This window comes from Heterocephalus glaber, unplaced genomic scaffold, assembly GCF_053883595.1.
Source record: "Heterocephalus glaber isolate CG9 unplaced genomic scaffold, H.glaber_assembly_v1.0 deba00000621, whole genome shotgun sequence".
In the NCBI taxonomy this organism is placed as follows: Eukaryota; Metazoa; Chordata; class Mammalia; order Rodentia; family Bathyergidae; genus Heterocephalus; species Heterocephalus glaber.
Window position 1 is genome coordinate 24,354,231 of NW_028258153.1, and position 27,079 is coordinate 24,381,309.

At 38.9% G+C, this 27,079-nt stretch overlaps 1 protein-coding gene across 2 annotated transcripts in view; it reads left to right on the forward strand.

The window, feature by feature from the left end:
* The first annotated feature begins 9,544 nt into the window (after positions 1–9,544).
* The window catches only part of Nup205 (nucleoporin 205), a 74,114-nt gene continuing 56,579 nt past the window's right edge, over positions 9,545–27,079 (forward strand). Inside the window, exons 1-10 of one of the 2 annotated variants that reach the window (XM_087205883.1) lie at positions 9,545–9,752; positions 14,041–14,183; positions 15,151–15,322; positions 16,363–16,507; positions 16,874–17,033; positions 17,462–17,690; positions 18,402–18,566; positions 21,860–22,035; positions 25,731–25,847; positions 26,277–26,414. In XM_087205883.1, coding sequence (XP_087062009.1) covers positions 9,725–9,752; positions 14,041–14,183; positions 15,151–15,322; positions 16,363–16,507; positions 16,874–17,033; positions 17,462–17,690; positions 18,402–18,566; positions 21,860–22,035; positions 25,731–25,847; positions 26,277–26,414 — 1,473 coding nt within the window. In that variant the 5' untranslated portion in view covers positions 9,545–9,724. The remainder of the gene's footprint in view (positions 9,753–14,040; positions 14,184–15,150; positions 15,323–16,362; positions 16,508–16,873; positions 17,034–17,461; positions 17,691–18,401; positions 18,567–21,859; positions 22,036–25,730; positions 25,848–26,276; positions 26,415–27,079) is intronic. The other variant, XM_087205882.1, reaches the window with a different exon arrangement.

Sequence of the window (27,079 nt, forward strand, 5' to 3'; positions counted from 1 at the left end):
TTTTCTTGGAGTCTTGTTAAGGTTTAGATCTAAAAGATCCCCCAAAGGTCTCATGTGTTCAGTGGTGGGGCTTTGAGGAAGTGATTGGCTCACAAGGGCTCTAAATTTATCAGTGGATTAATCTGTTGATAAATTTATAATTTTTTTTTTAGACAGAGTCTTGCTATTAGTTCAGGCTGGGCTTGAACTCACTATGTAGTATAGGCTGGGCTCAAACTCATAGCAATCTTCCTACCTCTGCCTCCAAAGTGCTGGGATTACAGGCATTGAATTTATAATTTGATATTATAAGGAGGTGATGAAGACTTAGGAAGTAGGGCTTGGGCATGTGACCCTGGGGGTTATTTCTTGTCCGTTGCCCCTTCTCCTCTGCCCCTTTCCCTTTCTGTCTGCTTCCTGAATGGCATAAGGTGAGCAGCTTTGCTACATCCTGCTCTTCTTCCATGATGTTTCTGCTTTGCTACAGGCCTAAAGCAGTAGAGGCAGCTGACCATGGACTGAAACCTCTGAAACCAGGACCCAAAATAATTCTTTTCTCCTTCATATTGTTATTCTCAGATATTTTATCAGAGCAATAAAAAGCTATAATCCTGCTCTATAGTTCTTTCTCTGTCAATCTGTCTCATGCAACAATTTTCTCCTGTATATTCATTCATTCATTCAAATATTTAATTATTTATTTATGTATTATTTTACTTTTTAATTTACAAAGAGTTGTGGTTTATTTAGCTCATAGTCTGGAGGCTGGAAAGTTCAAGAGTATGTTGGCACCTACATCATAATGTGGTGGAGGACATCACATTGGCAAGAACTCAACAAATACTGACTGATCATCTACCACAAGGTGCTTGATACTATTCTAGATACTTGAGTAGCATAAGTGAATAAAATGATATCCCTGAAAGAGGTGGTGTTTTAGTTACTTTACTTGTTGCTGAAACAAAACACCCTACATCTAAGTTAAAAGAGGAAAAGTTTATTTGGCTCACAGTTTGTAGAGGTTTCAGTTCATAGTTAGCTATAAGGCAGGGTGGAATGGCAGAGGGACACCACAGAGGAGAAACAGTCCATGGGAAAGCAGGGCAGGCAGAAGGCAGCAAGCAGCAAGCAAGCAACAAGTGACCACATTAGTCCTCTTTCTGACCCTTATATTTTTGTTTTGTTTTGGTTTTTGGTTTTGTGGTTTTTGGTTTTTGGTTTTTCAAGACAGGGTCTCAGTATGTAATTCAGGCTGGCCTTGAACTCACTAGGTAGCCCAGGCTGGCCTCAAACTGTGGTGATCCTCTTCCCTCAGCCTCCTGAGTGCTGGGATTACAGGCTTGCATCACCATGCCAGGCTTGTCCCTTATATTTTTATCCAGGCTACCCACCTTAGGGCAGGTAGCACTTACATCCAGGATGGGGCACCCTTAATCCTACCCAGAACTATGCCAAAGCAATCAGTGGACCAATTTAGTAATTGCACACCCTTAATCCCAACATCACAGGCGAGATCCAGCGACTTCAGAAAAAGCCCCACCTATGATCAAATGAGGCTTTGAGGGGGACATCTAGACACAAGCCATAACAGGTAGTTATAATTTTATTATTTGGCCCATATTTATCCCTGACCAATGATTTTCTTCCTTTTGAAATCTTGATAGACTGTTTCCTCCCTACATCTCCATTATGACTTTATAGTACTTATTTGAAACTATGAAATGATACTAGTGAATTTTCTGTTTAACAGTATTTAGCCAGAGATTTAGCTCAGTGGTTCCGCTGCCTGCCTCACAAGTGCAAGGTCCTGAGTTCAATCCCCGGTACAAAAAAAAAAAAAGCCAGGCATGGTGGTGCATGCCTATAATCCCAGCACTTGGGAGGCTGAAGCAGGAGGACTGCCATGAGTTCCAGGCCACCGTGGGCTACATAGTGAATTCAAGGCCAGCCTGAACTACATAGCGAGACCCTGTCTCAAAAAAACAAAATAAATAAATAAGTAGAGATACAAAGAGATATTTGTACACTTAGGTTCATAGCAGCATGAGTCACAATAACCAAAAGGTAGAAGCAGCCCAAGTGTCCATCTACAGATGAATAGATTTTTTTAAAGTACATGTATACTAATGGAATATTTAGCCTTAATTTCTTAGAAAGGAATTTCTGACACATGGTACAATATGGATGAACTTTGAAGGCATTATGCAAAGTAGAAATACGTCATGAAAGGATAAATACTGTCTGATTCCAGTTACATGAAGTATGTAGTCAAATTCATAAAGACAGAAGAGAGAATAGTGGTCTCTTGCAAGTGGAGCAGGGAGGAATGCGGAGTTAGTGTTTACTGATAGTTTCATCTTGGTAACATGAGAATATTTTGATGCAGAACAGTGTAAATGTACTTCATACCACAGAACAGTTACACTTCAAAATGGTTAAAATGATTAATTTTAGGACATATATATTTTACACAATAAAAAGAATGCCCAGACTTGCTATAGGAATTACAGTTAATTTTAGAAACCAAGAAGCAAAAATATTTCAATCCTACATAGTAACTTTTTTTCTTAAAAATTTTAAATGATTGCCTTGTTTTACAGTTGTCATACTTATGCCAAAGAGAGAAATCTTAAAATCCCAGTTAAATTCAACCCTTGAGTTTCCGAAGCCACATCACCTTTCTAATTTTAAATACATTTAATTTTGTTATTACTTGTATGCTCATTACTTGTATGCGGTTGAAAATGTATAAGATTGTGCAATGTGGTTGACCCAGTACTGGTATGGAAACTTCATTAATAGAATTCAGTGATGTTACACTATTATCAGTGCTGAAATGATATATCTGTCATTTTATTCAATAATTCCTTTCTCCCATACTTTACCCTTTCATCGTTCAGTCTAATCATCTACTTACTACCCCAGAATATCTTCTAAATGCTTTATGTTAAGTTTATATGTTATTAGACTGACATGGTGACACATTACTGTATTCCCAACACTCTGGGAGGCTGAGCTAAGAGAATTGCAAGTTTGAGTCTTGCCTAGGAGAATTAGTGACTTAGAAAGACCCTGTCTCATGGGACACCACAAGGAACCTGCTATCATCACTCTTCACAGTATCCCACACTGTGTCTTCCAGATGAGGGTGTACTTTTATTTTTGCTCTTTTATTCTTTTCCTCTTTTGTTTGGCCCAAGTTTGCTCTGCAGAGCCACTTTCTCTCTTTTTCCCTTATCCCTTCACCCCTCACTTTTCTTTTTATGTATTTATCCCCGCCCCCAGCCCCTCACTTTTCAGATAAACTTTTGGCACAGGAAAGGAGAGAGAGAGAGAGAGAGAGAGGAAGGAAGGAAGAAAGGAAGGAAGGAAGGAAGGAAAAGGAAAGGAAAGGAAGAGAAAAAAAACAGAAAGCCCTGTCTCAAAACGGGGGGAGAGGGGCTAGAGATGTAGCTCAGTGTGAAGTATCTGTGTTCAATACCTAGTAGTACCAAAAAAAGGTCATATGTATTTCACTAAATCTTTTTTGGGCAGATCGAACTTCGGACCTTGCGGTTGTGAGGCAGGCAGCGGCACCACTGAGCTAAATCCCTGCCCCTATTTCATTAAATCTTTAAAGCAATCCAGGGGAAGTATTATTATTTCAGTTGTAATAGGCAAGGAAACTTGAGCTCAGGGAAGTTGAATAACTTGCTCACAATTGTGCAGCAAGTCACTGGTTAAGGAGGAATTTAGTTTTAGGGCATTGTGCCTTGGAATTCTCCACTCCATCAGCACAAGGAACCCTGCATTGTTATCATTCTCTTCCTGGAATCTCAACTCTCCCTGAAGTGGGGAGAGAAAACACAAAGTGCACTTTGCTGAATAACTGCATGAGCTATGCAAGCCAGAGAAATGATAACAGCTTTGAATTAATTTGGACTCATCCTTCTCTTATTATTTATTTACTTGCATTGTTTTACCTGTCCTTTGTTTCTCAGTTTCTATTATGTCCTGATCCATTTGGTAGTTTATTGCAATTTGTGCTTTCTTGTTTGTTATGGTTTGTGTCTAGATGTCCCCCCCAAAAATCCTCATGCAGTTTTAGATGGGGCTTTTTCAGAAAGGGCTGAATCTGGAGTGTTATGCTGGGATTAAGGATGTGTGATTACTAAATCAGTACACTGATTGGCTTGGCACCACAGTAATCCCTGGATAGGGATTAGGTAGCCTGGGTACAATATAAGGGTAAGAAAGACACTGTTAAGATCCCTTGTTGCTTTTGCTCCCTTGTATGCACCATGTTGTTTCTCCTCTATGATGCCCGTCTGCCATCCACCCTGCCTTGGAGACAGCCAATTATGGACTGAAACCTCTATGAACTGTGAGCTAAATAAACCTTTCCTCTCTAACTTTGGGTGTTGGGTAATTTGCCTCAGCAATAAGAAAGGTAACTAAGACATTGTTCTTGTGGGAACATAATTTCACTGTGGGTGTTCTTCTGAGAGGACAAATGCTCTGGTCTTTGCTCACCCTCAGAGAGAACTGGGTTCTTCTCAGGAGCTCCTCACCCTCCCCACACACAGCTTGCCCAGGGCCAGAGCCATGCAGTCATGCTATGCCCAGAATACAATCTAGATTCTTTCTGATCATAAGAATTGATTTGCAGTCAGCATCCTAATACTACCCTTACTTGTTGTCCTGTTTTATTTAGGTCATGCACAGATATGGGTATGCACTTGTCAGGACCAAACCTGGCCTGGAAGGAAATATGGAGTGCTCTGCCTCCTTCACATCTATACTTGTCATCCATGTATCAGGAGAGCAGGGACCCAGCCTTTTATCCAGAGTTGAAGAGAAATCTTCATAACGGGGAGAACAAGCAGTGTGACTGGCCTTACAGTTTCCTTGGGGAAAAAAGTGGCCCAGAAGTGTGACTCTATACCAATTCATGTGCTGTCGCCAATGGTCTGGCTGGATGATCAGGGGCTTGGAAGGAAATGACTAGAAAATTGGTAACAAAAACATTTGGGGAACAGGTATGTAAGTAGACCACTCCTTAAGGGTGAAGTAGATGAAGCTATCTGCTCACCAAAAGGTGACCTCAGCAGAAGAGGACTTTAGGAATCAAGTAGATAGGATGACCAGTTCTGTGGTTAGAGGTCAATGTCTTTCCTCAGCCACCCGTCATTGCCCAGTGGGCTCATGAACAAACTGGCCATGGTGACAAGGATGGAGGTTATAAATGGGCTCAGCAACACAAACTTCCACTCCCCAAGGCTGACTTGGCCACAGCCATTGCTGAATGCCCAATCTGGCAGTAGCAGAGACCAAAACTGAGTCCCTGTATGGCACCATTCCCCAGGGTGATCAGCCTGTGACCTGGTGACATGTATCTCTTGGGGGTGTTTCCAGAGATTGGCACATGGGCCAGAAACTGTGGGCCACCATGATTATGAGTGGCACCATTCAGTAGACTTGCAGCTTGGGTAGAATACAAAGGAAAGAAAAAAGAAGTTGGTGTGAATTTTTTTAAAGCTACATTCTGCATGAGCAGGTGCATCTTTTGCTGCTACTGCTGCCGGTGGACACCAGGCTCCAGTGTCTTCAGCCTTCTAATGCACACTCATTCCAGCGACTCTTCAGGGATTTTCCAGGTGTTCGATCTCAGACTGACCCTTCTTTTTTGATCTTTCTTCTCTTCTGGGTTCTTCTTCTGGGCTGAGCTGCTCCTGGATCCTCCAGCTCTCCAGCACACATGTGGCTCTTGCTGACTCATTGCTTCTGATCCTGTAAGCCTAACTGCTGAAATCCCTTTGGATAATTATATATATTTTTCTATTGATTCTATTCCTCTAGAGAACCCTAACCAACATAGGAGGCTATTAGAATAATCCACCCTGTGGGTCTCTTGGGGAAAATCCAGGGCAAATTGGCTCCCTATTTCACCAAAGATTGCCAGTAATCCCAGGCACATGTGATTCATTAGGGTTATTTATTTATTCATTTTGCTGTTGGGGATTGAACCCAAGGTCTTCACACTGAGGTATAATCCCCAAACCTTTTAAAACATTAAAAAAATTTTTTTTGATACCGGGGATCAAATTCAGGACCTTGCACTTGCAAGGCAGACATGGTGCCACTGAGCTAAATCCCCAGCCCCCCATTTTTAAAATTTTAAGACAGGGTCTTGCTTTGTTGCTAAATTGCCCAGGCTGGGCTCAAACTTACAATTTTCCTGCAGCCTCTCAGACTGCTGACTGAGATTACAGGAGTGTGCCACCACATTTGGCTCATAGGGGCCTTTTAATAACAATCTACTACAAGAAGCAAAGAAGTTTCTGTGAGGGGACAATTGTTCTAGGACATGGGACCTTAGTAGGGTGGATGACAGAGTAATAGGGATGTGAGGAAAGACACCCAGATGAGTTGTGGCAGTGGGGAGTGACCAAGGATCAGATCATGGAGTCAGCACCGATACAGGCCCTGAGGTGTGCAAGAACATCAATATTTGGAGGTTAACTTGAAAGGTTGTCAGCAAGGGTTTGGGGATGGGGCAAAAGGAAAAGTCTCTTGGTGCTTGCTGTTTGTCCTGCCAACCCACGAACCGTTTCTCCTCTGCACGCCCCTCTGCCATGCCACTCTGCCTTGGAGCCAGGAGACTATGAACTAAAACCTCTATAAACTATAAACTAAACTATAAGCTAAAATAAACCTTTCCTCCTTTAACTTTGGGCATTGGCTATTTTTTCTCAGCAAAGAGAAAAAGTAAGACAGGTATGAAGTAGGCATTGAACATACAAACCTGAAGCTTAAGAGAGACCAGATTAGAGATGCAAATACAGAATCCATCAGCAAACAAGGGGGAGTATGAAGCCATAAAATTTCCCAGAGAGAGTAGAGTAGAATGAAAAAGACAGAGGCTAGGTGATGATCACAGGGAAAAGTTTAATGGGTGAGAAAGGAAGAGAAGTTCATAAAGGAAACTTAAAAAGAATAACCAGAAAGTAGAAAGAAAACAAGACATGGTGGTGCTCTCATTCCACAGAAAAAATAATTGTTTTTTTTTTTTTGGTACCGGGGATTGAACTTGGGTCCTTGCACTTGTGCAGCAGGCGGCGTATAATTTTTTTGTACTAGGAATCAAACCCAGGACCTTGAGCTTGCCAGGCAGCCACAGCGCTGCTGAGCCAAATCCCTGGTCCCAGGAAAAATAATTTCTAAAAATATCCAGAAAAATGACCATGAAATTTGACAATTGCCCACTGGTGACCATACTGAGAGCAGTTTGAGTTCCTGATTGCAAAGGATCGAGGAATCCATAGCAAAGAAGAATGCTTGTAAATGTAATGAGAGCGTGAGAAAGGCACTGGAAGATCACGAGTTCCTTCATAGAAAGAGAAGTAATTACTGAAAGGGAAGTGTGTGGGCTTAAAGAGCGTTAATGGGGTGGGGGGGGTGTGATAGTTGTGTAGAGAAAGAATATCTTTGAACACTACTTCCTGTCAAATTCTTGCTCAGTATTATTCTTTTTTATGCCAAACTTTGTGGAAAATCCTTTTGTTTCCTCTTTTTGGTTTTGTTTTTTGGTACCGGGGGTCGAACACGGGACCTTGAGCTTTCGAGGCAGGTGCCGGAACCACTGAGCTAAATCCCTGGCCCTCTTTTTGGGTTTTTTGAGACAAGGCCTTGCTATGTAGTTCAGGATAGCCTTGAATTTGTTATGTAGCTCAAACTCACAGCCATCCTTCCATATCAGCTTCCTGAGTTCTGGGATTACAGGCATGCACCATCACCCCTGGCTCTCTTCAGTTTTTAAAACCACTTTCACTGTAGTTTGGCATTTTCTCTATGTAACACTCACTTTTTTTTTTTTTTTTTTTTTTGGTACCGGGGATCGAACTCGGGTCTCTGCGCTTGCGCAGGAGGCGGCGAAACCACTGAGCTAAATTCCCGGACCGTAACATTCACTTCTTAAAAAATTACCAGTGACTCATGTTGTACCTAATGTACATTGTGTCTCTGATATTATTTGTTTAAAAGGAGCAAAATGGAAGATAGCTATTGTGAAGGGAAGGGGAAGAATGGAAGGGGCTAGGGAAAGGGAGGAAAGGATAGAGATTAAAAAAATGATGGAAATAAAAAGATTGAAACCAAGCTTTTGTAAATGGAAAGGAGAAGAAGGGTTAAAGGGAGGGGAGGGGAATGGGAAAAGAAGATTTAAGATATATTATGTACAGATACAAGTTTCCTATGATGACTGTAATTATGTGTGGCAAACATGTACCAATAAAAATTAATTAAAAAATAAAAGTGAATTTCTTGATATTATTTTTGGGGAAATGCGGTATTACAAATCAAACTCAAGGCCTCAAACATTTTAGGAAAGTGTTTTACCATTGAACTACACTCCCAGCCCTATGCCTGATTTTTCTTTTTTTTTTTTAGTTTTTATGCCTGATATTCTTAACAATATACTCTATAATTTTGTCTAAATAATATGATTCTGACTCCAAACAGTGAGATGATCGGCGTACAAGATGTATTTCCTTCCAACCTCAGAATGTTGGAGAATTAATAAAGTGAGATTATAAGGGACACAGACCACCTCTGACATAGTGGCTATAATTATATCATTTTCCCATTAGAATCGTTTCAAGGATTAATTGAAATAACGAGGATTAAATTAGATAACGTATATAAAATCCCCCCCCCCCATCTCATCTTTTTGGTCCTGGGTAATGAAGCCAAGTCCTGAAGCATGCTAGCATGCTAAGCTCCACATTGCAGCCCAATGAATGCAAAATCCTTAATGTCTCACGTTAGTTTGAAAAAGAGCAAGCTAAAATTTAACAAGTGAAAAGAGGTGATTAAAAAAACACTTGGTGATTAGGAAATTATGTTTGGAGATTGCTTCAGAAATAATTTGCCCAGCATGGTAAGCATATCTGTATCTTAGCTACTCAGGAGTTTGAGGCTGGAAGATAACAAGTTCAGTACAAGTCCGGGCAACCTAGTCTGTCACAAAAACAGATTTTAAAAAAGGGCTGGGGATGTGACTCAGTGCTTCCTGGGTTCAATCTCCAGCACCACAGAAACACACAATCACACCCCCGCCCCCCCCCCCCCAATTCAACCAGGCAAAAACTTAAGTGTTGGGAACGGGGAGCGAAATGGGCCAGGTTCTTGTAACTAGGCAGTTATACCTTTAATTTTGTATACATCTGAAAGTCTCATAATGAAAACTGTGATTTGTTTTGCGCTATGTATTTGGGTCGATGCCACACACTTTGTAAATGGAATCGTCACGAAAACTTTGTGACACCCCACTCCACTCCCCAAGGTAAGGGAGCAATGAAAGAGATTTCATTTGAAATAGAAATGACTGAACACCTTGTATAATATCATAAGTGGACATCATTTTAATAACTAGTCTCAGAACATCATTTTCTAGCCCATCTTTTTTCACCAGAGTGATCAAGTTTGCGCATCGCTAACGCTAAAAAACTACAAATCCCAGGATGCGCCGCATGCGAAGCGTCATTATGAGGACCTCGCGTCCCTGAGCTGGTGGCCCTCACCTTATCTGAATAGGAATGGTCCTTGTGAAAATTGATGACTGTGATGCAGAGCCGATTATGGGTGCCGGCCGGACACGCCGCTCTCAGAGAACAGCGCGGTGCCTTTCTGTTCAGGCGTTGGCCCGGGCAGCCCCACCTTCGCTTGGGTCCTCCATGCGGCGGGAGGCCCACAGTGCGCCTCCAACATGGCGACGCCGTTGGCGGTAAATTCGGGTGAGTCCTGCCGGGGAGAAGGGAGACGCCGCGGGGAAGCGGTGACAGTTTCTTTAGGGGGAGATCCGGGCTGTGGGATTCCTGGGAGCCCAAGGCTCCCACTTGGGCGCGGCACTTCCTTGGCCCCGTCTCCGGGCCTAGCGTCCTGCCCCTCCCCAGTTTGAATGGCCCGCGTCGGCGCTGCGGCTCCAGTCCTCGCTTTGGGGTTTGAGAGGCGAGGCGGAGGCAAGGTCTGCTGAAACCAGGCGTGGGGACTTGAGCGGTGCAGGGCTGAGCCAGGTTCCTCCCACCCTCCAACTCCATTGTGTATCAACCAGGTAAGTGGATGTGGAAGCCAGAGGATCCACGGTATTTTCCAGCCGCGAGCGGAAGCTGGAAACTTACACCCCAGAGCAGGCACTCGGGGCCCTCTTGGGGTGGAGGGGGTCCTCTAGGGGGAGGCCACAGCTTACGAGGCTTTCAGCCTGCAGGTGTCCGGAAGGGGGTGCCCCGGGCTCTGGAGATCTAGCTCAGTGACAAGAAGAATCTAGAAAGCAGAGAAGTAACCACGGGACACTGAGTGCTCGCAAGAGTGGCTGCGGTTTGTCACAATCCCTGGAGTGCTCTGCTGGCTCCTTAGTAGTCAGGGCAAGGGTGCCAAAACTCCTGCCCAGGGCGGAGCAGTCCTGTAATCAGAGCATTTGCTGTCCAGTGTCAGTGGCTCAACTGACGCACTTAAAACTACGTCGGTACCAGTAGGAGAATTTCTGCGTGGTAAACGTTTGTAGAAAAAAAAACAGTTTGTAGAAAATGTCATTCAAAAGGACTCATCTGGTGCTTTTTGAGGCTATGTAGTGTTTTTTGTTTTGTTTTGTTTTGTTAGTGGTTCTACTTTCCACGGGTCTGGTAGTTTTGAAAAGTCTAAATCAAAATTTTGTAAATAAAACCATCTCAGAATGTCGTATGCTATTTTATAATAATGGGGATTATGCTTATAGAGCACCGACTGTGTCCCAGCACTGGACCTAGTGTTGTACTTAGAGTGTCTCATGCCCTTTATGTCCCAAGAAATAACTTGTCTTCGTCCACCCCTTCTGGGCATTGAACCCAAGGCCTTGGTACTCAGCTAATTTCCAGCCCACGTTTTCTTTTAAAATTTTTAATTTATGAGTACATATTTGGAGTTCATGAAGTTTACAGTCATCTTGGGGAGTGCTTACATGTACATGCCACAGCTTGCTTGCTTGCTTTCTTATCCTTTTCCCAACCCCCTAGCTCACTTTATTTTGGGACAGGGTGCCATTAAGATGCGCAGGCTTGACTCAAACTTGTGATCTTCCTGTCTCAGCCTCCCAGAGTGTTGGGATTACAAGTCTGCATCAAGAGGCCTGGCTAGTAGCTGATATTAAATACTTTACAGATTTAGAAATAAAGGCTTTGTTGATTAAGTAATTTACCCAAAGTGAAACATAAGCATAAGTTATTAGGGAACAGGGAAAAGTCTCCAGCAACTGTAAGGAGGAAACATTGTACAATAAAGCTTTGTGGTAGGAGTGTTTAATTGGTAACAAAAAAGAAATATTTTTAAAAGGGAGGAGTCAAGAGAATTTTATTCATTCATTCCTTTGCTTAGAGGCAGGGTCTCCCCATATGTAGTCTAGTCTGGCCTTTGACTCACAATGTAGTCTAGGCTGGCCTCAAATTAGTAATTCTACCTCAGCCTCTTGAATGTTGGGATTACAGCTACGCACCACCACACCTGGTTTATTTATTTTTAAAATTTATTGTTTTGTAGTATTTTGTCATTTTATTTTATTTTTGTGGTGCTGGGGCTGAACCCTGGGCTTCATGCATGCTAGGCAAGCACTCTACAGCTGGGCTATATACCTAGCCAGAGAGAATATTATTTTAAAAATTTAATATCTTAGGGAAGGAACCAAAATGACCATAGATGAGTGAATGATGGATGAATGGATAAACAAAATGTGGACTATACATGTGAAGGAATATTACACAGCTTTGGAAAGGAAGAAAGTCCTGTCATCTGCTACAGGGTAATGACCTTTAAGGTCATTTTGCTAAGTGAGATTAAACCAGTCACAAAAGACTAATTTCACTGAAGGAAGTTTCTAAAATAGCCAAACTCATGGAGACAGTAATAGAATGGTGGTTGCCAGGGCCTGGGAAAGGGGAAAATGGGGAGTTTAATGGTTATAGAGTTTCAGTTTTACAATATGAAAAATACTTAGAGATCTGTTACACAATGTGGATATACTACCGAATTGTACACTAAATCACAATGAAAAATATTAAATACTTGAGTTGTACTAGGGAAAAAATAGAATTTTAAGACTCATACTTGAGTTTCAGATGAATAAATTTGCTACACAAGGGTGGTCAAAATATAGAGTGACTATAAATTTATTACAGTAAAGGACACATGGCCATTAAACCCCCTTAAAATACTCCCCTTGTTTCAGACATGCTCATGCCATTGTTCTTGCCACTTTCTGAAGCAGTTCTGGAAGTTCCGTTTCACAGGTGTCTTTAGGAGGTCTAATTAAAAAAAGGTGAATGCTGTTGCTGAGTCCCATCCAACAGAAAGGCTGTACAAACATTATGGTGTGTCCTCCCTCATCCACATTCACCAATCTGGCACCCTGTGACTTCTGGCTTTTCCCCAAAGTCAAATGACCATGAAAGGTAAATGTTTCAGTCAAATCAGGACATCAAAGTGGCTGTGACAGTGCCACTAACCCAAAAGATAACTCCCAAAACAGCTTCAGAAAGTAGAAAGATTGATGGGATAAGTGTATTTGAAACATGGGGGAGTATTTTGAGGCAGATTAAGAGTAGTGTATCTTACTGTATAGAGCTTTTTCTTTTTGTTTTATTGAGTACAGGGTCTGGCTATGTAGTGCAGGCTGGCCTTGAACTTGTGGCAATCTTCCTGTCTCAGCCTCCTAAGTGCCACCATATCCAGCTAAGTTAGAAGGTTTTTTTTAAAAAAGGTTAAATGTTCATTCACTCTACTTTTCAATCCTACCTCATTGTGGCCTGTAACAGTCAACACCCCCACCCCCCACCAACTTGTGTGTAATTGTCATTAACATTGCTTGGTTCTTTTTTTGGTACCAGGGATTGAACTTTGGTCCTTGTGCTTGGCAGCAGGCGGCAAAACCACTGAGCTAAATTCCCTGCCCAACATTGCTTGGTTCGTTTACTGCCCTTTCAGACCTTTTCCACTCCTCAAACCTTTAACCTCCAACTGATTAGTAGAGAAAATAGGAGCCAACAGGCATGAGGCTCTAGCTCTGAACTACATCTCAAGCCCCAGCTTCTCTCTTCTTAATGTGTTCTCACTTTTTGTCTCTTGAATTTAATAGTGGTTCTGCCCATGCATGTCCACGTGTGTATGCTGGGGATTAAACCTATGGCCTCAGGGCATGTGAAGCATGTGCTCTACCACAAGGTGTACTCCTACCCTGGTTGTGGGCCTCTCCCCCGCCCCTTAAAGGGGTATTAATCTAGGGCCTTAGTGCAGAGGTACATCACCAATCCCCCCTCCCTACTTTTTATTTTGATACAGGATCTTGCTAAGTTGCTAGTTTCCAAGGCTGGGTTTGAATTTGTGATCCTCCTGCTTCAGCCTCGCAGAGTGGTGAGTTTACAAGTGAGAACCACCACACCAACTAATTGTGACCTTCCTGAAGATGAGGATAGTAGCCTGGTGTGGTGACACACACTCTGGGGGGTTACAGCAGGAGGCTCCTGAGTTTGAGCCTGGCCTGTGTAAATTAGCAAGATCTTGTCTCCAAATAAATCTGAGTATTTTCCTAATCCTGCTTTTTTTTTTCTTTTTTTAAATATTAGGGAGGGAAGGCAAGGCAGTTACTTGTGTTACATGCCTACGATATGGCAGGTTTGTGTAGTGCATTTTACCTAGTTTTTCTCATTTAAAAGCATCATTCTTAGGAGACATGATGATCCTCTTTTGTATGAAAGGAAACTGAAAAGCAATTCTTTAAAAATCAATCAAGAAAAGGTTCTTTTCCTCAATTTAGGCCCCATAACTAAAAAGGTGATAAGACCAGTTTCAGTTGATATTCCCATTTAGTCAGGATTTATTTGATTTTATATTAAGTTTGTTTATATTAAGAATTTCCAAAACAGTCCTTTTATATTTTTGCTTTCTATTTGTAACTTCTTGTATTAAAAAGTAGCCACAAGTGTAACATCTGTAGACAGTAACTTACATTATTTTCCCAATGTTTTGTTTGATGCTGGTTTTGTTTCTTTTTCCTTTAAGCTGCTAGTCTCTGGGGTCCTTACAAAGACATTTGGCAGACAGTGGGAAATGCTCTTTGGAGAAGACAACCTGAAGCTGTCCACCTTCTGGACATGATTTTGAAGAAACACAGACCTGACTTCATCTCATTGTTCAAAAACCCAGTAGGACATTTTCTTCTTTGCTTCTTAGATTTACCTTTTTGGGTTTTTTTAAGGGTTAAAGGGAGAAGTAAACTCTTATATTTAATATATGTAAATAAAATGTTACTTGGCCTTTTCCAGTGATTCACATTTTCTTTTAAAATGTGACTTTCCTGGGAGCAGTTATTGTCTATTGAATTTGTCTTTAGATAAGAGATAAACTTAAATCATGTTTAAAGATAACTTAGGAAATTTAGTATGTTCCAGAAATACTAGCTGTCTTAGAATTTCTGACCTACAGTTAATATAATACGCCCAGGTGGCCTTGAACTGGTGGCAATCTTTCTGCCTCAGCCTCCCAAGTGCTTGGATTACAGGTGTGCGCCGCCATGTTCTGATTAACATTTTAAGGTTTAATATTTTTAAAAAGCCCTAAAAGATTTTTTTTACTTGCTAAGTTGCTAAATTTTTAATTTTTGTTAGTACATGTTTTTGGTACTAATTTTTAAAAAGATTTTATGTTCTATCAGGTAATTTTGTGTTAAATATCATTTGTTAAATATCTGAATCAAAGAATCTTAGTCCAATTTTTAATATCTATGAACTGATTCATTCTGCTAAGTAATTCAATTCACATATCCATTTGTTATTTCGCACTTGAAGACCTTACTGTATTTATTTATTAAGTATATAATTGGAAAAATTCCTTGGAAACTTGAAAAATAGAATGCTATTTTGTGTGTTTTCTCTTAATTTTGAAGTTCATAGTTTAGCAGAAAGTTTACTGGAAAGTAGTATTAGGATGAAAAGTTGAAGGTAATGCAAAACGTTACTTCATAAAGGTCTAATTCTGGATTATCTGTTAAGAAATAGTTGGATTTATTGTTACCAGTTTGCATTATCAAGAATAAAGTTCTGTAAGTACCACTGTAGGAAATGGGTTCCGGTCTGCTATTTTCATTACTTGATTATAATTTTATTATTCCAGCCAAAAAATGTTCAACAGCATGAGATGATTCAGAAAGCCAGTATTGAAGGAGTTGCCATCCAGGGTCAACAGGGAACCCGACCTCTTCCTGAAAAGCTCATTAAAGAAGCCTTTATTCTCAGCGACCTTTTTGATATTGGAGAATTAGCAGCTGTTGAGCTTCTCCTTGCTGGTAGGTTGACATTTAACTGAAACTACAGTAAGGTCGTGCTGAATTATAAAGTTATGTGCTTATAGTTTAAAATACTATATTGTTTAGATTCCAAAGTAGCTTCTAAGGATATAAATTATTTGACAGGTGTAGATAATTGACAACAGCATATTCAAAATTTTTCCTTTTGCATACATTTGATTAAGGGGAGGGCTTCAGCTTCGTGATCAGAGTAGTAGTTAATTGAACAGCTTTTAGGTAGGCTTTTCAATGGTAATGTACTAGAAATCCAGTGCATTAATTCAGGTTTATGCGTGATTCAGCTATGGACTAGAGGGAAGGATTAGTTAGCTTGCCCTTGGGATTGTGCAGAGAACTCTTCGCAAAGATGGTAAGGTTAAGGTAAGTGCTGCAAAATGAGTAGGCGTATGTCAGGTGGAATGGGGATGCTTAGAGGACAAAGGCCATTAGCAGAAAAAGTTGCTTGTATGAGGGGGACAGCAAGGTGAGGGATTTGGGGAACCAAAGGGACTACAGTGGAGTAGTGATGGGGTAAGGAGAGAAGGGAACTGTAGGAGACTAACTGAAACTGTAGCAGGGTGTGCGAAACAAAACAAAGTGGGATGCATTCAAGGAGAGCAGGTTTGAGTGTGAATGACCATGAAATGAAAAAGGTCTTTTCAGAAAAGACTGGAAGAAGAAATTTCCAGCTATTTCAATGATTTCATGTGAGCAAAAGCAAGGGCATTGAATAAAATTGGATTCAGTAGACAAGAGTGGGACCAAAAGATTCTCACCTAGCAAAGGAAATCAGGTGAAAGTGAAATTTAGAGTTTGAAAAGATTGAATGTTGTGTTACTGTACCGCATGGGTTAGATGGCCCTTTGTGTGCATTGTTCACGGAGTGAACTGGGAGGTTGAGAGATGGGTGTTTGAAGCTCTTCAGACCTTTCAACTGAGATTCTGTGATTCCTTGAACTGAACATTGGTATAGTGATTTTTATCTCATCTTAAACACACTGTGATTGTTGACTACATTATTTCTCACCGTTCTTACCTAGGAGAGCATCAACAGCCACATTTTCCTGGCCTCACCAGAGGATTAGTAGCTGTTCTTTTGTACTGGGATGGAAAGCGATGCATTGCAAATTCCCTGAAAGCCTTAATACAGTCTAGACAAGGCAAGACATGGACTCTAGAACTCAGGTCTGCTTGTTTCTTGGGATTTCAGGTTAATTTGAAATTATTTGAAGAATTACAATCTTAGAAATAACACAAGTTTCCAGTTAGTATATACAATTTCAGTAAAGTGTGTAACATGCTGAGTAATATACACCCTATCCTTCAATATGACGTAACAGTTTAAACCTTTATTTTGTTTACAAGTAAATCATTATGTTTAGAAGGTTACTGAAGCTCATTGATCCTAGAATAAAAAAAAGAAGGTTGTAATTCATCCTGCTTTTTTTCAATAATGTGTAATTGTCAAAAGAGCATTTGCTATGTCAGTTATTGTGAGGAATTATAAGCATTATTGTTCAATACAGTTTTGTTTATTTCTTTTCATTACAGCCCAGAGCTGATTTCCATAACAACACGCTTTACAGATGAGCTGATGGAGCAAGGACTGACTTACAAAGTTCTTACTCTGGTGTCACATATTGATGTAAATAACGAGTTTGAGAAACTACAGCGAGACAGAGGTCTGGGCAGTGAAAAACATCGTAAAGAGGCAAGGATTCAGTGAGATGAGTTCATAGGTTACATCAGATCTCAGGCAAAAAAAGTCATGACGTGAATATTCTTATTATATAGGCAAAAGAAAATTAATAATGCATTTCAAAGTATGTAGTTGGTTGTGTCCATGAAATTGATTTGAGATTATTTCAGTTTCTCTGTAGTCGTTTATGTGCCATTCTAGCTCTTTAAGGATGTACTCTTTAAGGAATTGTCATCCCAATTTCTAAAGGAGATAAAGGATGAAGAACCAACAGTAGGATTTGTTCAGAATCCCAGAGATGAGATTTTAGGATCACTTGAGAATTCATGTTCGTAGGTTTATTTTGTTAGGCTCTATAAATAGTAAGCTTGCATTTTGTAATAAGACTGGATTTCATTATAATTTATTTCAACTGATTTATCGTATATTTTTATTTCTAGGTTTCTGATCTCATCAAAGAGTGCAGGCAGTCTTTGGCAGAAAGTCTTTTCGCCTGGGCTTGCCAGTCTCCGTTAGGCAAAGATGACACCCTCCTCCTTATTGGCCATTTGGAGGGAGTGACAGTGGAGGCCAATGGTTCTCTGGATGCGGTGAATCTGGCTCTTCTTATGGCACTTCTGTACTGTTTTGACATCAGTTTTATAGAACAAAGCACAGAGGAACGAGATGGTACTGATTTTATACCTTTAATTTATATATATATTTTTAAATTTATATTTAAAAATCAGACTAAATTGTGGAAATATCGTTCAAGAAGGGTGATATAAGATCACATTTAAGGCTGGATCATAGCTCTGTTAAGAGTGCTTGCTTACCATGTACAAGGCTGAGTTGGACTACAGTACCACATAAAACACCCAACTCTGTTAGTTGTTACTATGAGATTTGTTTCTTTTGAGGTGTAGAAGTGATAAAGGTTGTATAATACATGTTCACGAAATACACATCTATTGCTATTGCTTGTTTCTTTACTATCTATTGACATTTTGAAATCTTTCATGAAAAGATGGAATTTCGTTTAATTTCTGTAGTATTTCATCTTTGACTTAAAATTTATGTGAAGTAGATAAAACTTTGACCTTTAGAGAGTATTTATATTTTAGAATTATATGTAGAAAACTGAGTGGCCCTTTTTTCTAATTTCTGTTACACTTATAAAAACCATTCAAGGTAGTATAACTAAAGTTTAGGAGTGTTACCTATTCTTTCATTTAGTGTGTATGCAGTGCTTAATATAGTATAATGTACTTTTTAGTATGGCAAACACTAATGTTAATTAGTCATAATTCCTTTTGAAAATGCTCACATTTTCTGACTTAGACATTCTAGTATGTCAGAAATGAGGATTTATGGTAATGTACTCTATTTGTGTGTTTTCAGATGTGATTCATCAGCTTCCACTATTGTCAGAGAGACAGTACATCGCCACAATTCACTCTCGTCTTCAGGACTCACAGCCGTGGAAGCTTCCAGGGCTGCAAGCTACTGTTAGACTTGCCTGGGCACTGGCACTGAGGGGAATATCTCAGCTACCTGATGTGACAGGTAAATTGTAGGTAATTTTGGGAAGAGAAGCAGTGTTAGCAGCAGTTAATGAAATTTTTAAAGAGGTGTTTTCTTTGGCATGTATGATAAGTGTAAGCATAGGAAGATGTTTAGAGTTACATTGGAAGAAACTAAAGTAGTGGAGTAATGTTTTTCCCTTTGTTTCCCAAAATAAATTACATGAATTGTTTACCTTTCTTCGATCTAGTGACAAGCTCTTTTACCTTAGAGTAAGAGTTTGAATATTGAAATGATGGTATTACATTCTTTTTTTTTTCTTTTTTTTGGGGCGCCAGGAATTGAACCCTGGGCTTCACTCACACATGCTAGGAAAATGCTGTACTATAGACAGCCCCAACCCTAAATATTTTTTTAATTAAAACACTATAAATTTCATTTTTATACATTTTTCTTCATTTGTTTAGACACTAATTTTTCACATTGTGTCAACTTAAGAATTCATTGTTTTTAAAAATATACTTGGGTTTTAGAAAGGAAATACATGGATTGATCAAGAACAGACATGGAATTCTGACTTTTAATAATGGATTACTCACTGTAGCGTACCCTTTTCTGTTATTTAGATTCATGTAATTATCATACTAATAGTAGTTTGCCCTAACAGGTTATATACTCTGCTTTTATTGTAATTTGAAGCCTGAAGAATTGTCCCATCTGTGGGTTTTTATGGTACACTAGAGAGACTTTATTTAAGTTTCATCTCTTCAACAATGTTTTCTTGTCTGAAAGAGTCAGTAGATTCCAGCATCTTATAATTGTAAAATTCCACACTTTACTCATGCTGTTCCCAAGGAGTTTGCAGGAGCATTTTTGTGTTAGTTTTTCTTTTGCCACCGTATAAAAAAATTATCAAATAGCTACTAAATATTAAATCAAAAAGATTGGGGCCAGGGATTTAGCTCAGTGGTTCCACTGCCTGGCTCATAAGCACAAGGTCCCGAATTCGATCCCTGATACCAAAAAAAAAAAGATATCAAAAAGATCAATTAGACCTTTATATTCATTTATAAATTCTCTTCCTCAACTATACATACCCTTTTTCATATTCACTCTTTATTTCAGTACTTGTTGAAATAGAATTACCCTTCAAACTTTTATGTGCCTGTGTGATAATAAAACTTTTATACCATAATTTCTCATACCATTGCCCTAATCTTGAGAGGCACAATAGAATAGTAATAGTTTGCTGTAGAATAATAGATAAGAAAAGCCTAGGATCATAGCCTTAGCTTAAAGTCCTAGATCTTTGGCTACTTAAACTTTGGTTTTATATGCTGCAATCCTTGCCCTCCCTTCCCCTCCCCTCCCTTTCTCTCCCCTTCCCTTCTCTGTTCTTGCCATGTGGAGATTGAATCCAGGGTTTTCACACTGAGCTGTATTCCTAGCCCTTTGATTTTTGATTTTGAGATAGGACTTGTTAAGTTGCCCAGACTGGTCTTGAACATGTTATTCTCCTGCCTCAGACTCTCAGAGTGCTGAAATTACAGGGATCCACCACCATGTCCAGCTGCTTTATCTTTCCATAAGCTTTAATAATTAAGGGTATTAGTGTTTTGTTTTATTTTGTTTTGTTTTTGTGGTTCTGGGGATTGGGCTTGCTAAGTACACGTCCTACCGCTGAGCTATGCTATAGCCCAAAGAGTTTTTTTTTCCAGTACCCAGGATTGAACTCAGGACCTTGCTCTTGCCAGGCAGGTGCAGTGCCACTGAGCTAAATCCCTGTCCCTCCAAGAATTTTTTTTTGGCTATTGGGGATTGAATTCAGCACCTTGCTCTTGCGATGCAGGTGACGGCACTATTGAGGTAAATCCTTGGCCTTTCTCCAAGATTTTTTAACCATAAAAATTTTAATAATGTTTAGCTAATATTAGTAATTTTAGTATCATTAGACATGCATACTTTATTTCAAAATAGAAAATATATATTAAACCCATATATTTTCTTCTTGTTGACTCTGCCTTATAATATATGTATATATTCTTGCCCTTCTTCATGGCAGTGAAAATGTACTTTTAGGAGCAGTATGTATTTGGTCTCTCTGGCAGTCCAACAGAATAAGCTGTGTGCCAGTTCTTTTTCAAAGCTGATTGACATGGAGCTATAGAAATTTGATATTTCAAATTAAAAGAAGCAATCAACAGTGTTTTTCTTGAATCCCCATCAACCCTCTCTAGATCAAGCTGGCAACTTTCAGTCTGTCCAGAGCAAGGAGGATGACTGGCACCTCTGGGATGCAGGGCCTGCCCACATTATGGAGAACACTGGCGTAGAGACCCAGTTTCTTTAGCACCTGAAGGGCGAAGTTAGCACACAGACAAAGTCCATTAATTGCAATGTAGAGACTATATTTGAGTCTTTTTCAAGAAACAGACGGTGCAAAAGATAAGAAGCAAAAAGCAAAGCCAAAATCTTTCATTGCATTGACGAGACAATTGTAAATTAGACTACTTTCTGCTTATTTGACATTGAGAAATTATTTTTGAATATATAATAATGGTATCATATGTATATGTAGTTTCTTTTGTTTAAGTATCTTGAGTTAAATATTGAAATATAGATAAAATGTCTAATTGCTTGGAATTTGCTTCAGTGTAATATGGGTGGAGGAGGGGAGGATACAGGTGAAATGAATTGATGAGTATGTAGAATTTTTTTATGAGTCTGTCCAGATATCTATTTGAAATTTTCCAAGTAAAGTGTTAAAAATTATAAGTAGACCAATTTATCTGTAGTTTTTCAACTTTAGCTACCTGGTTACCAAATTAGTAATTTAACTAGTCATGTTTAGGTCTTCACTCATTGGCTTGAAGACTTTTCCAAATAACCCACAGAGTTCATTGGGATTAAAGCCTTACAGCTGGGCATGTTGCCATATGCCTATAATCCCAGCTGCTCCAGAGGCTGAGGTAGGAGGGTCAGAATTCAAGGCTTTTTGGGAATCAGTCTCCAGTACTACGAAAAAAAGCACCTTTCCATCATTTTCATATGTTCATGTTTAGATAACAGCTTTCTTTCTCGTCATTATTAGATTGCACATCTCTAAATTAGTTTTCATCACTCACTATTGTAAAGAGCATGGGTTTTTCTGTTGCACTTTTTCAGTAGTTCTTTGGTGTTTACGTGTCAGTTACAATTATACTTAGTTTTAGTTTGTGCATGGCGCATGATAGAAGGGTGAGAAGATGTCTGAAATTTGAACCATCAGCAGAATATTAGGGGATATTACCTGAGTTAATGACTTCTCTCTATTTTCTTTTCTAATATATTTCTAGCACTGGCTGAATTCACAGAAGCAGATGAAACAATGGCAGAGCTTGCAGTTGCTGACAATGTTTTCCTGTTCCTCACTGAATCAGTAGTGGCGACAGAAAACTTCTATCAGGAAGAATTTTATCTTCGTAGAACCCATAATCTCATCACAGATTTCCTTGCACTTATGCCAATGAAAGTAAGTATAATAATGTAGGATGAGTGAACAGTAGTGGAAGAGTTTTTATAAAATAGTTTAAAACCAATTGATTGACTTTAGCTTTATGTTTTGGAAACGAATAAAATCTTTCAGTATAGTGTAAAATTTGACAGTATTGTGTTTCAACTACAGTTTATAACTTATGAAGATGAAATAATATAAACTTTGTTAACTGAAATCACTAGGAAGAAATGTTTGACATTGGGAATGGTTAATAATGAGAAAGCAATAAATGAGTAAAAATGCTTCTGTGTAATTATCAAGCCCCTGATACCCCAGGGATCAGTGCTGCCCTCTGGCCGTGGGTTCCATATCCACAGATTCAACCAAACATGGGTCACTAATATTTGGAAACAACAAATTGCATCTATACTGAACATGTATAGCTTCTTCCCCCGCTTACTAGTCCCTAAGTATTATAGTATAACAATTACTTATATAATATTTGTGTTGTATTAGATATTAGAAGTAATATAGAGATGATTTAAAATATATAGGAAGATATACATAGGTTATATGCACCATGTTATTTTAGATTGGGGTTGTGAGTGTCTGGATTTTGGTATCTGATGTTGTGTGTGGGTGGTTTTGCTGAAATCAGTCCATGAATGCCAGGGACGGGTATATTTTTAACAAGATTTGGAAGAGGTACAGTGTAAAATTTCATTTTACAGGTGATTGTTTAGACTCTTAATTATAATGTATAAATGGATTTCACTGTGAATACAGGTGAAGTAATGAATTCTAGAAACCAGTACAAAGGCTGTTTTTGAGTAGGTGGCTTGTGAGGTACCTGTGATCCCCAGAAGGGTTTTAAGAGCCATTTCAGACAGGTCCTTCCTAGTTTATGTTGTGTGTGCTATTGTGTGTCAAAGAAGCCATCAGAAAGATGGTAGGAAATAAATGAGAAAGCTTCTTTTTTTCTTCCTATTTAGTATATATGTCATAAAACTACTTTTTTGTTTTTGAATTTAAAAGGAAGGATTTATATTTGTAATGTATTATGCAGGTCTGATACCATACCCTCTGAAAAACATAAAGCAAGTGGAAAAAGTACCAAGAATGGCAAAAACAAGGAGTGAAATACTTATTTCTTAATGAATCAAGTGTTAATTGAGTTTCTCCTGTGATCCAGGTACTATGCTAGAAAACAAATTAAGGCTAGTGGTGTTGCCTCTGGGCTCATTCCCCAGAACCAAAAAAAAGATAAATAAGTAGACTTACTGTCTACCAGCAAAGAACTTATAGCGGAATTGTAGAGATAAGATATATACAAAGAAAAGTATTGTTTGTAACAGTAATTGAGACGGTAAATTATGTATGATGGCTTTAGCTAAGGATAGCTCACTCAAGGACTAGAACAGTCAATATGTACTAATAAGTAATTTGAGAACTTAGCAACCTTGAAGGACATAATAGGTGAGCATCACAGAATTTTAAGATTCGAAGAAGGCTAATCCTTTTTTTTTGTATTTGTGGAAATGGACCCTTAGGAAGTTTAAAGCTTAAAACTTTTCCCTAAGTAATAGCCCAGATGAGACTTTGACTATAGAAAGATAATGAAGATAGAAAAAAATGAAGGATAAGAGGAATTTAGATAAAAGAATCATAAATGGCTTAAGGTAAACAATGAATTTATTCACACAGTTCTGAGATACTGGGGTTTCTTCAATAGATATAGAACTATTTAGGTTATCTACTCGGTTTGTTTTTGTTTTTTTTTTCTCTTTCAGTATTGGTCATTGAACCCAAGACCTGCACACTAAGCCACATCCCCATTTTATTTTATTGTTTGTATATGTGTACGTATGTATTTATTTGTTTTTTATATTTTCATTTGTATCTCGGGGCAACGTCTTGCTAGTTGCCCAAGGCAGGCTGTGAACTTGCAAATCCTGTTGCCTTTTTGAAGGCATTACAGCTATGTCCCGCTTTGCCAGGATAGGTTATCTTTTCTTACATGGGCTTTGGTAGTTTGTCTTTCAGCGAATATGTTGATGTCATTAAAATTATCAAATTGATTGGCATAAAGTTTTTCTTGACTTTCCTGTATTATACCTTTTGTTTCTATAGGATCTATAGTAATATTTCCCCTATACTTTCTGATACTAGTAAAATGTGTTTTCTCATTCATAATTAACTTGGCTAGGGGTTTAGTAATCTTACTTATCTTTCCTTTGAATCAACTTTTGGCTGCATTGATTTTCTGCTATTTTATTTTAGTGTTACCAATTTGTGCTCTTTTATATTTTTCCTTTTGAGTTTAATTTACCCTTTTTATTTCAATGCCCTGCCCCCTTTCCCAGAAGCACTCTACCAGTGAGCTATATTCCCAGCTATTTTTATTTTTTATTTTATTTTTCTTGGTTTTTGAGACAGGGTCTTGCTATGTAGTTCAGGCTGACCTTGAACTCACTTATGTAGCAGAGGCTGGCCTCAAACTTGAGGTGATCCACTGCCTTGGCCTTCCAAGCGCTGGGATTATAGTCATACACCACCATACCCAGCTTTTTTTTATTTTTAATTTTGAAACAGTGTCTTCCTAAGTTGCCTGGCTGTGCTCAAACTGGCAATCCTCCTGCCTCAGCCTTCCAAGTGACTGAGATTACAGGCGTGTCTTGCATACCAACTCAGTTTCTTAAGGTAGAAACTTAGGTTATTGATTTGAAACTTATTTTTTCCAATACAAACATGTAATGCTGTGAATTTACCTCTAGTAACTTTGACTGCGCCACACAAATTTTGGTAGGTTGTATTTTCTTTTATGTTCAATTTAATATATTTTCTAATTTCCCTGAAGTGTCTGTGATGGATAAATTGAATAGAAGTGTGTTGTTTACTTTCCATGGTTGGTGGACTTCCCAGTTACTTCTCTGTACTTTGTAGTTTAATTCTGTTGTGGTCAGAGGACATACTTTATAGGATTTTAGTTATGTTGCGGTTTGTTTTATGGGTCAAAATATGGCCTGTCTTATATATCTGAAAGGAACATATATTCTGCTACTGTTTCTGTGGATTGTTCCATAAATATCAATTAGGTTAAAATGATTGATACTGTTGTTCAGGCTGTCTATGTCCTGGCTGGTTTTCTGTATACTTGTTCTGTTGAGTATTGAGGGGGAAGTTTTGAAATCTCCAACTATAATTGTGGATTTGTCTGGCTGTGATTTCTTTGTAAAGGAATTGGCATTTTATTTCCATTGGCATCTAGTTCAGACAACTAAGACTGTGGTTCTCAACTAGGGCTATAATGTTCTTTACAACATGTTTGAGAAATGGGTGGTACTAGTTTTGCTTGTTACAGTTACTGTAGTATTTTTATGGCTGGTTGGTAGGTTGGTTCTAGGGATGCTAAATTTACTGACCTGTTCAGGATAATCTTTAACCCAGTGAAGAAATGTTCTGCCCAAAATGCCAGTAATATCCCTATTGAGAAACACTATGGTTAAACTTATGTGAGTTCTCTAAAGTTTTAAGATGCTATAAATTACAGGTGGTAGTACTGTAGTAACATTCCTAGCGTACTTTTTCATGTCACTGAAGTGGAATAGGTATTTCAGCAGTGTTATTATTGTCTGTAATCACTTTAAGACATTTGCCTAATATCTGATTTCATTATTATTAGCTCGCATGTAAGAAATGTACATACTGACCATGTCTAATAAACTTAATAGGTGAAGCAGCTGAGGAATCGGGCAGATGAAGATGCCCGAATAATTCACATGAGTGTGCAGATGGGTAATGAACCCCCCATCTCACTGAGGAGGGATCTGGAGCACTTAATGCTCTTGGTAAGCCTTTTATTTTTGCCCTCTTTTCTTTTTTTGTTTTTTGTTTTTTGGGGTTTTTTTGGTACCGGGGATTGAACTCAGGACCTTGTGCTTGCCAGCCAGGTGCTATGCTGTTGAGCTAATTCTCTGGTTGGTAAGCCTTTATGTTGCACAATTTGTCATCCCTTCTGCCTTCCATTATCTTTTCTTTAGCTTTGGAAAACTTCAGCTCTAATACTTTAACTCTATGATGAAATTCAATATGAAGGTACATTTTGTTTTTTGGTTTTTTTGGGGTTTTTTTGGGTACCGGGGATCGAACTCAGGTCCTTGCTCTTGCGCAGCAGGCAGCAAAACCACTGAGCTAAATCCCCAGGCCCTGAAGGTACATTTTTAAGGTGATGCTTTAGCTATAAGCATGCGCCCATAGTCTGTGTCCACTTTCTGCAGATGGGTGAACTATACAAGAAAAACCCTTTCCAACTGGAGCTCGCCCTAGAGTATTGGTGCCCCTCAGAGCCTCTGCAGACTCCTACTGTGATGGGGTCATACTTGGGGGTGGCTCATCAGCGACCCCCTCAGCGCCAGGTGAGTCCTTAGCCCTTCTGTTTTCATATTCTGTTATGGTAATTGGGAGTTTTGAAAACATACAAGGTATTACTTCCTAGTGTTATTGCTGTTATCACAAATGCCCGCTGATGTAACCTTTAAAAATTTACACTTCTCCCCGTATTTAGGAAGAATTGAAACCACTAAATTTAAATTCTGATCATTTTGGATTTTTTTGTGTTCAGCACTTTTATTAATACTAGTTATATATCAAATTGTTAGAAGCACAAAGGCTTCTAATCTGTTTGTCAATTAGTAGCGTTTTTTTGGTATTTTAGTCTGACCTCTATAGGTCTGATAAGAACCAATGCTGGTAATTCCTAATATTGGGAAGACAGAGATCTAAGTATTAAAAGGCTTAAAAGTTTCAATTGATGACTACATGGATATTAGCCTGTGGCTAGTATAGGGAAGGTCTGCTTTCCATTCTGCATTATCTAATTACAATGTACAGAAGCAAATACAATGGATTGCCTGTCTTGTCTTGGGTGATGTTTGTTTAGAAGTTTTCGTGCTGCATGTTTTTTTTTTTTCTAGGGTCTAGGATCAGATGACCTTCCCCCATATTGTATTTATTAGATTTATTGTTTCAATTTTTTTCTCATTTAAAAAAATGTTCCAGAGAGGTTATATGAAAACTTTTT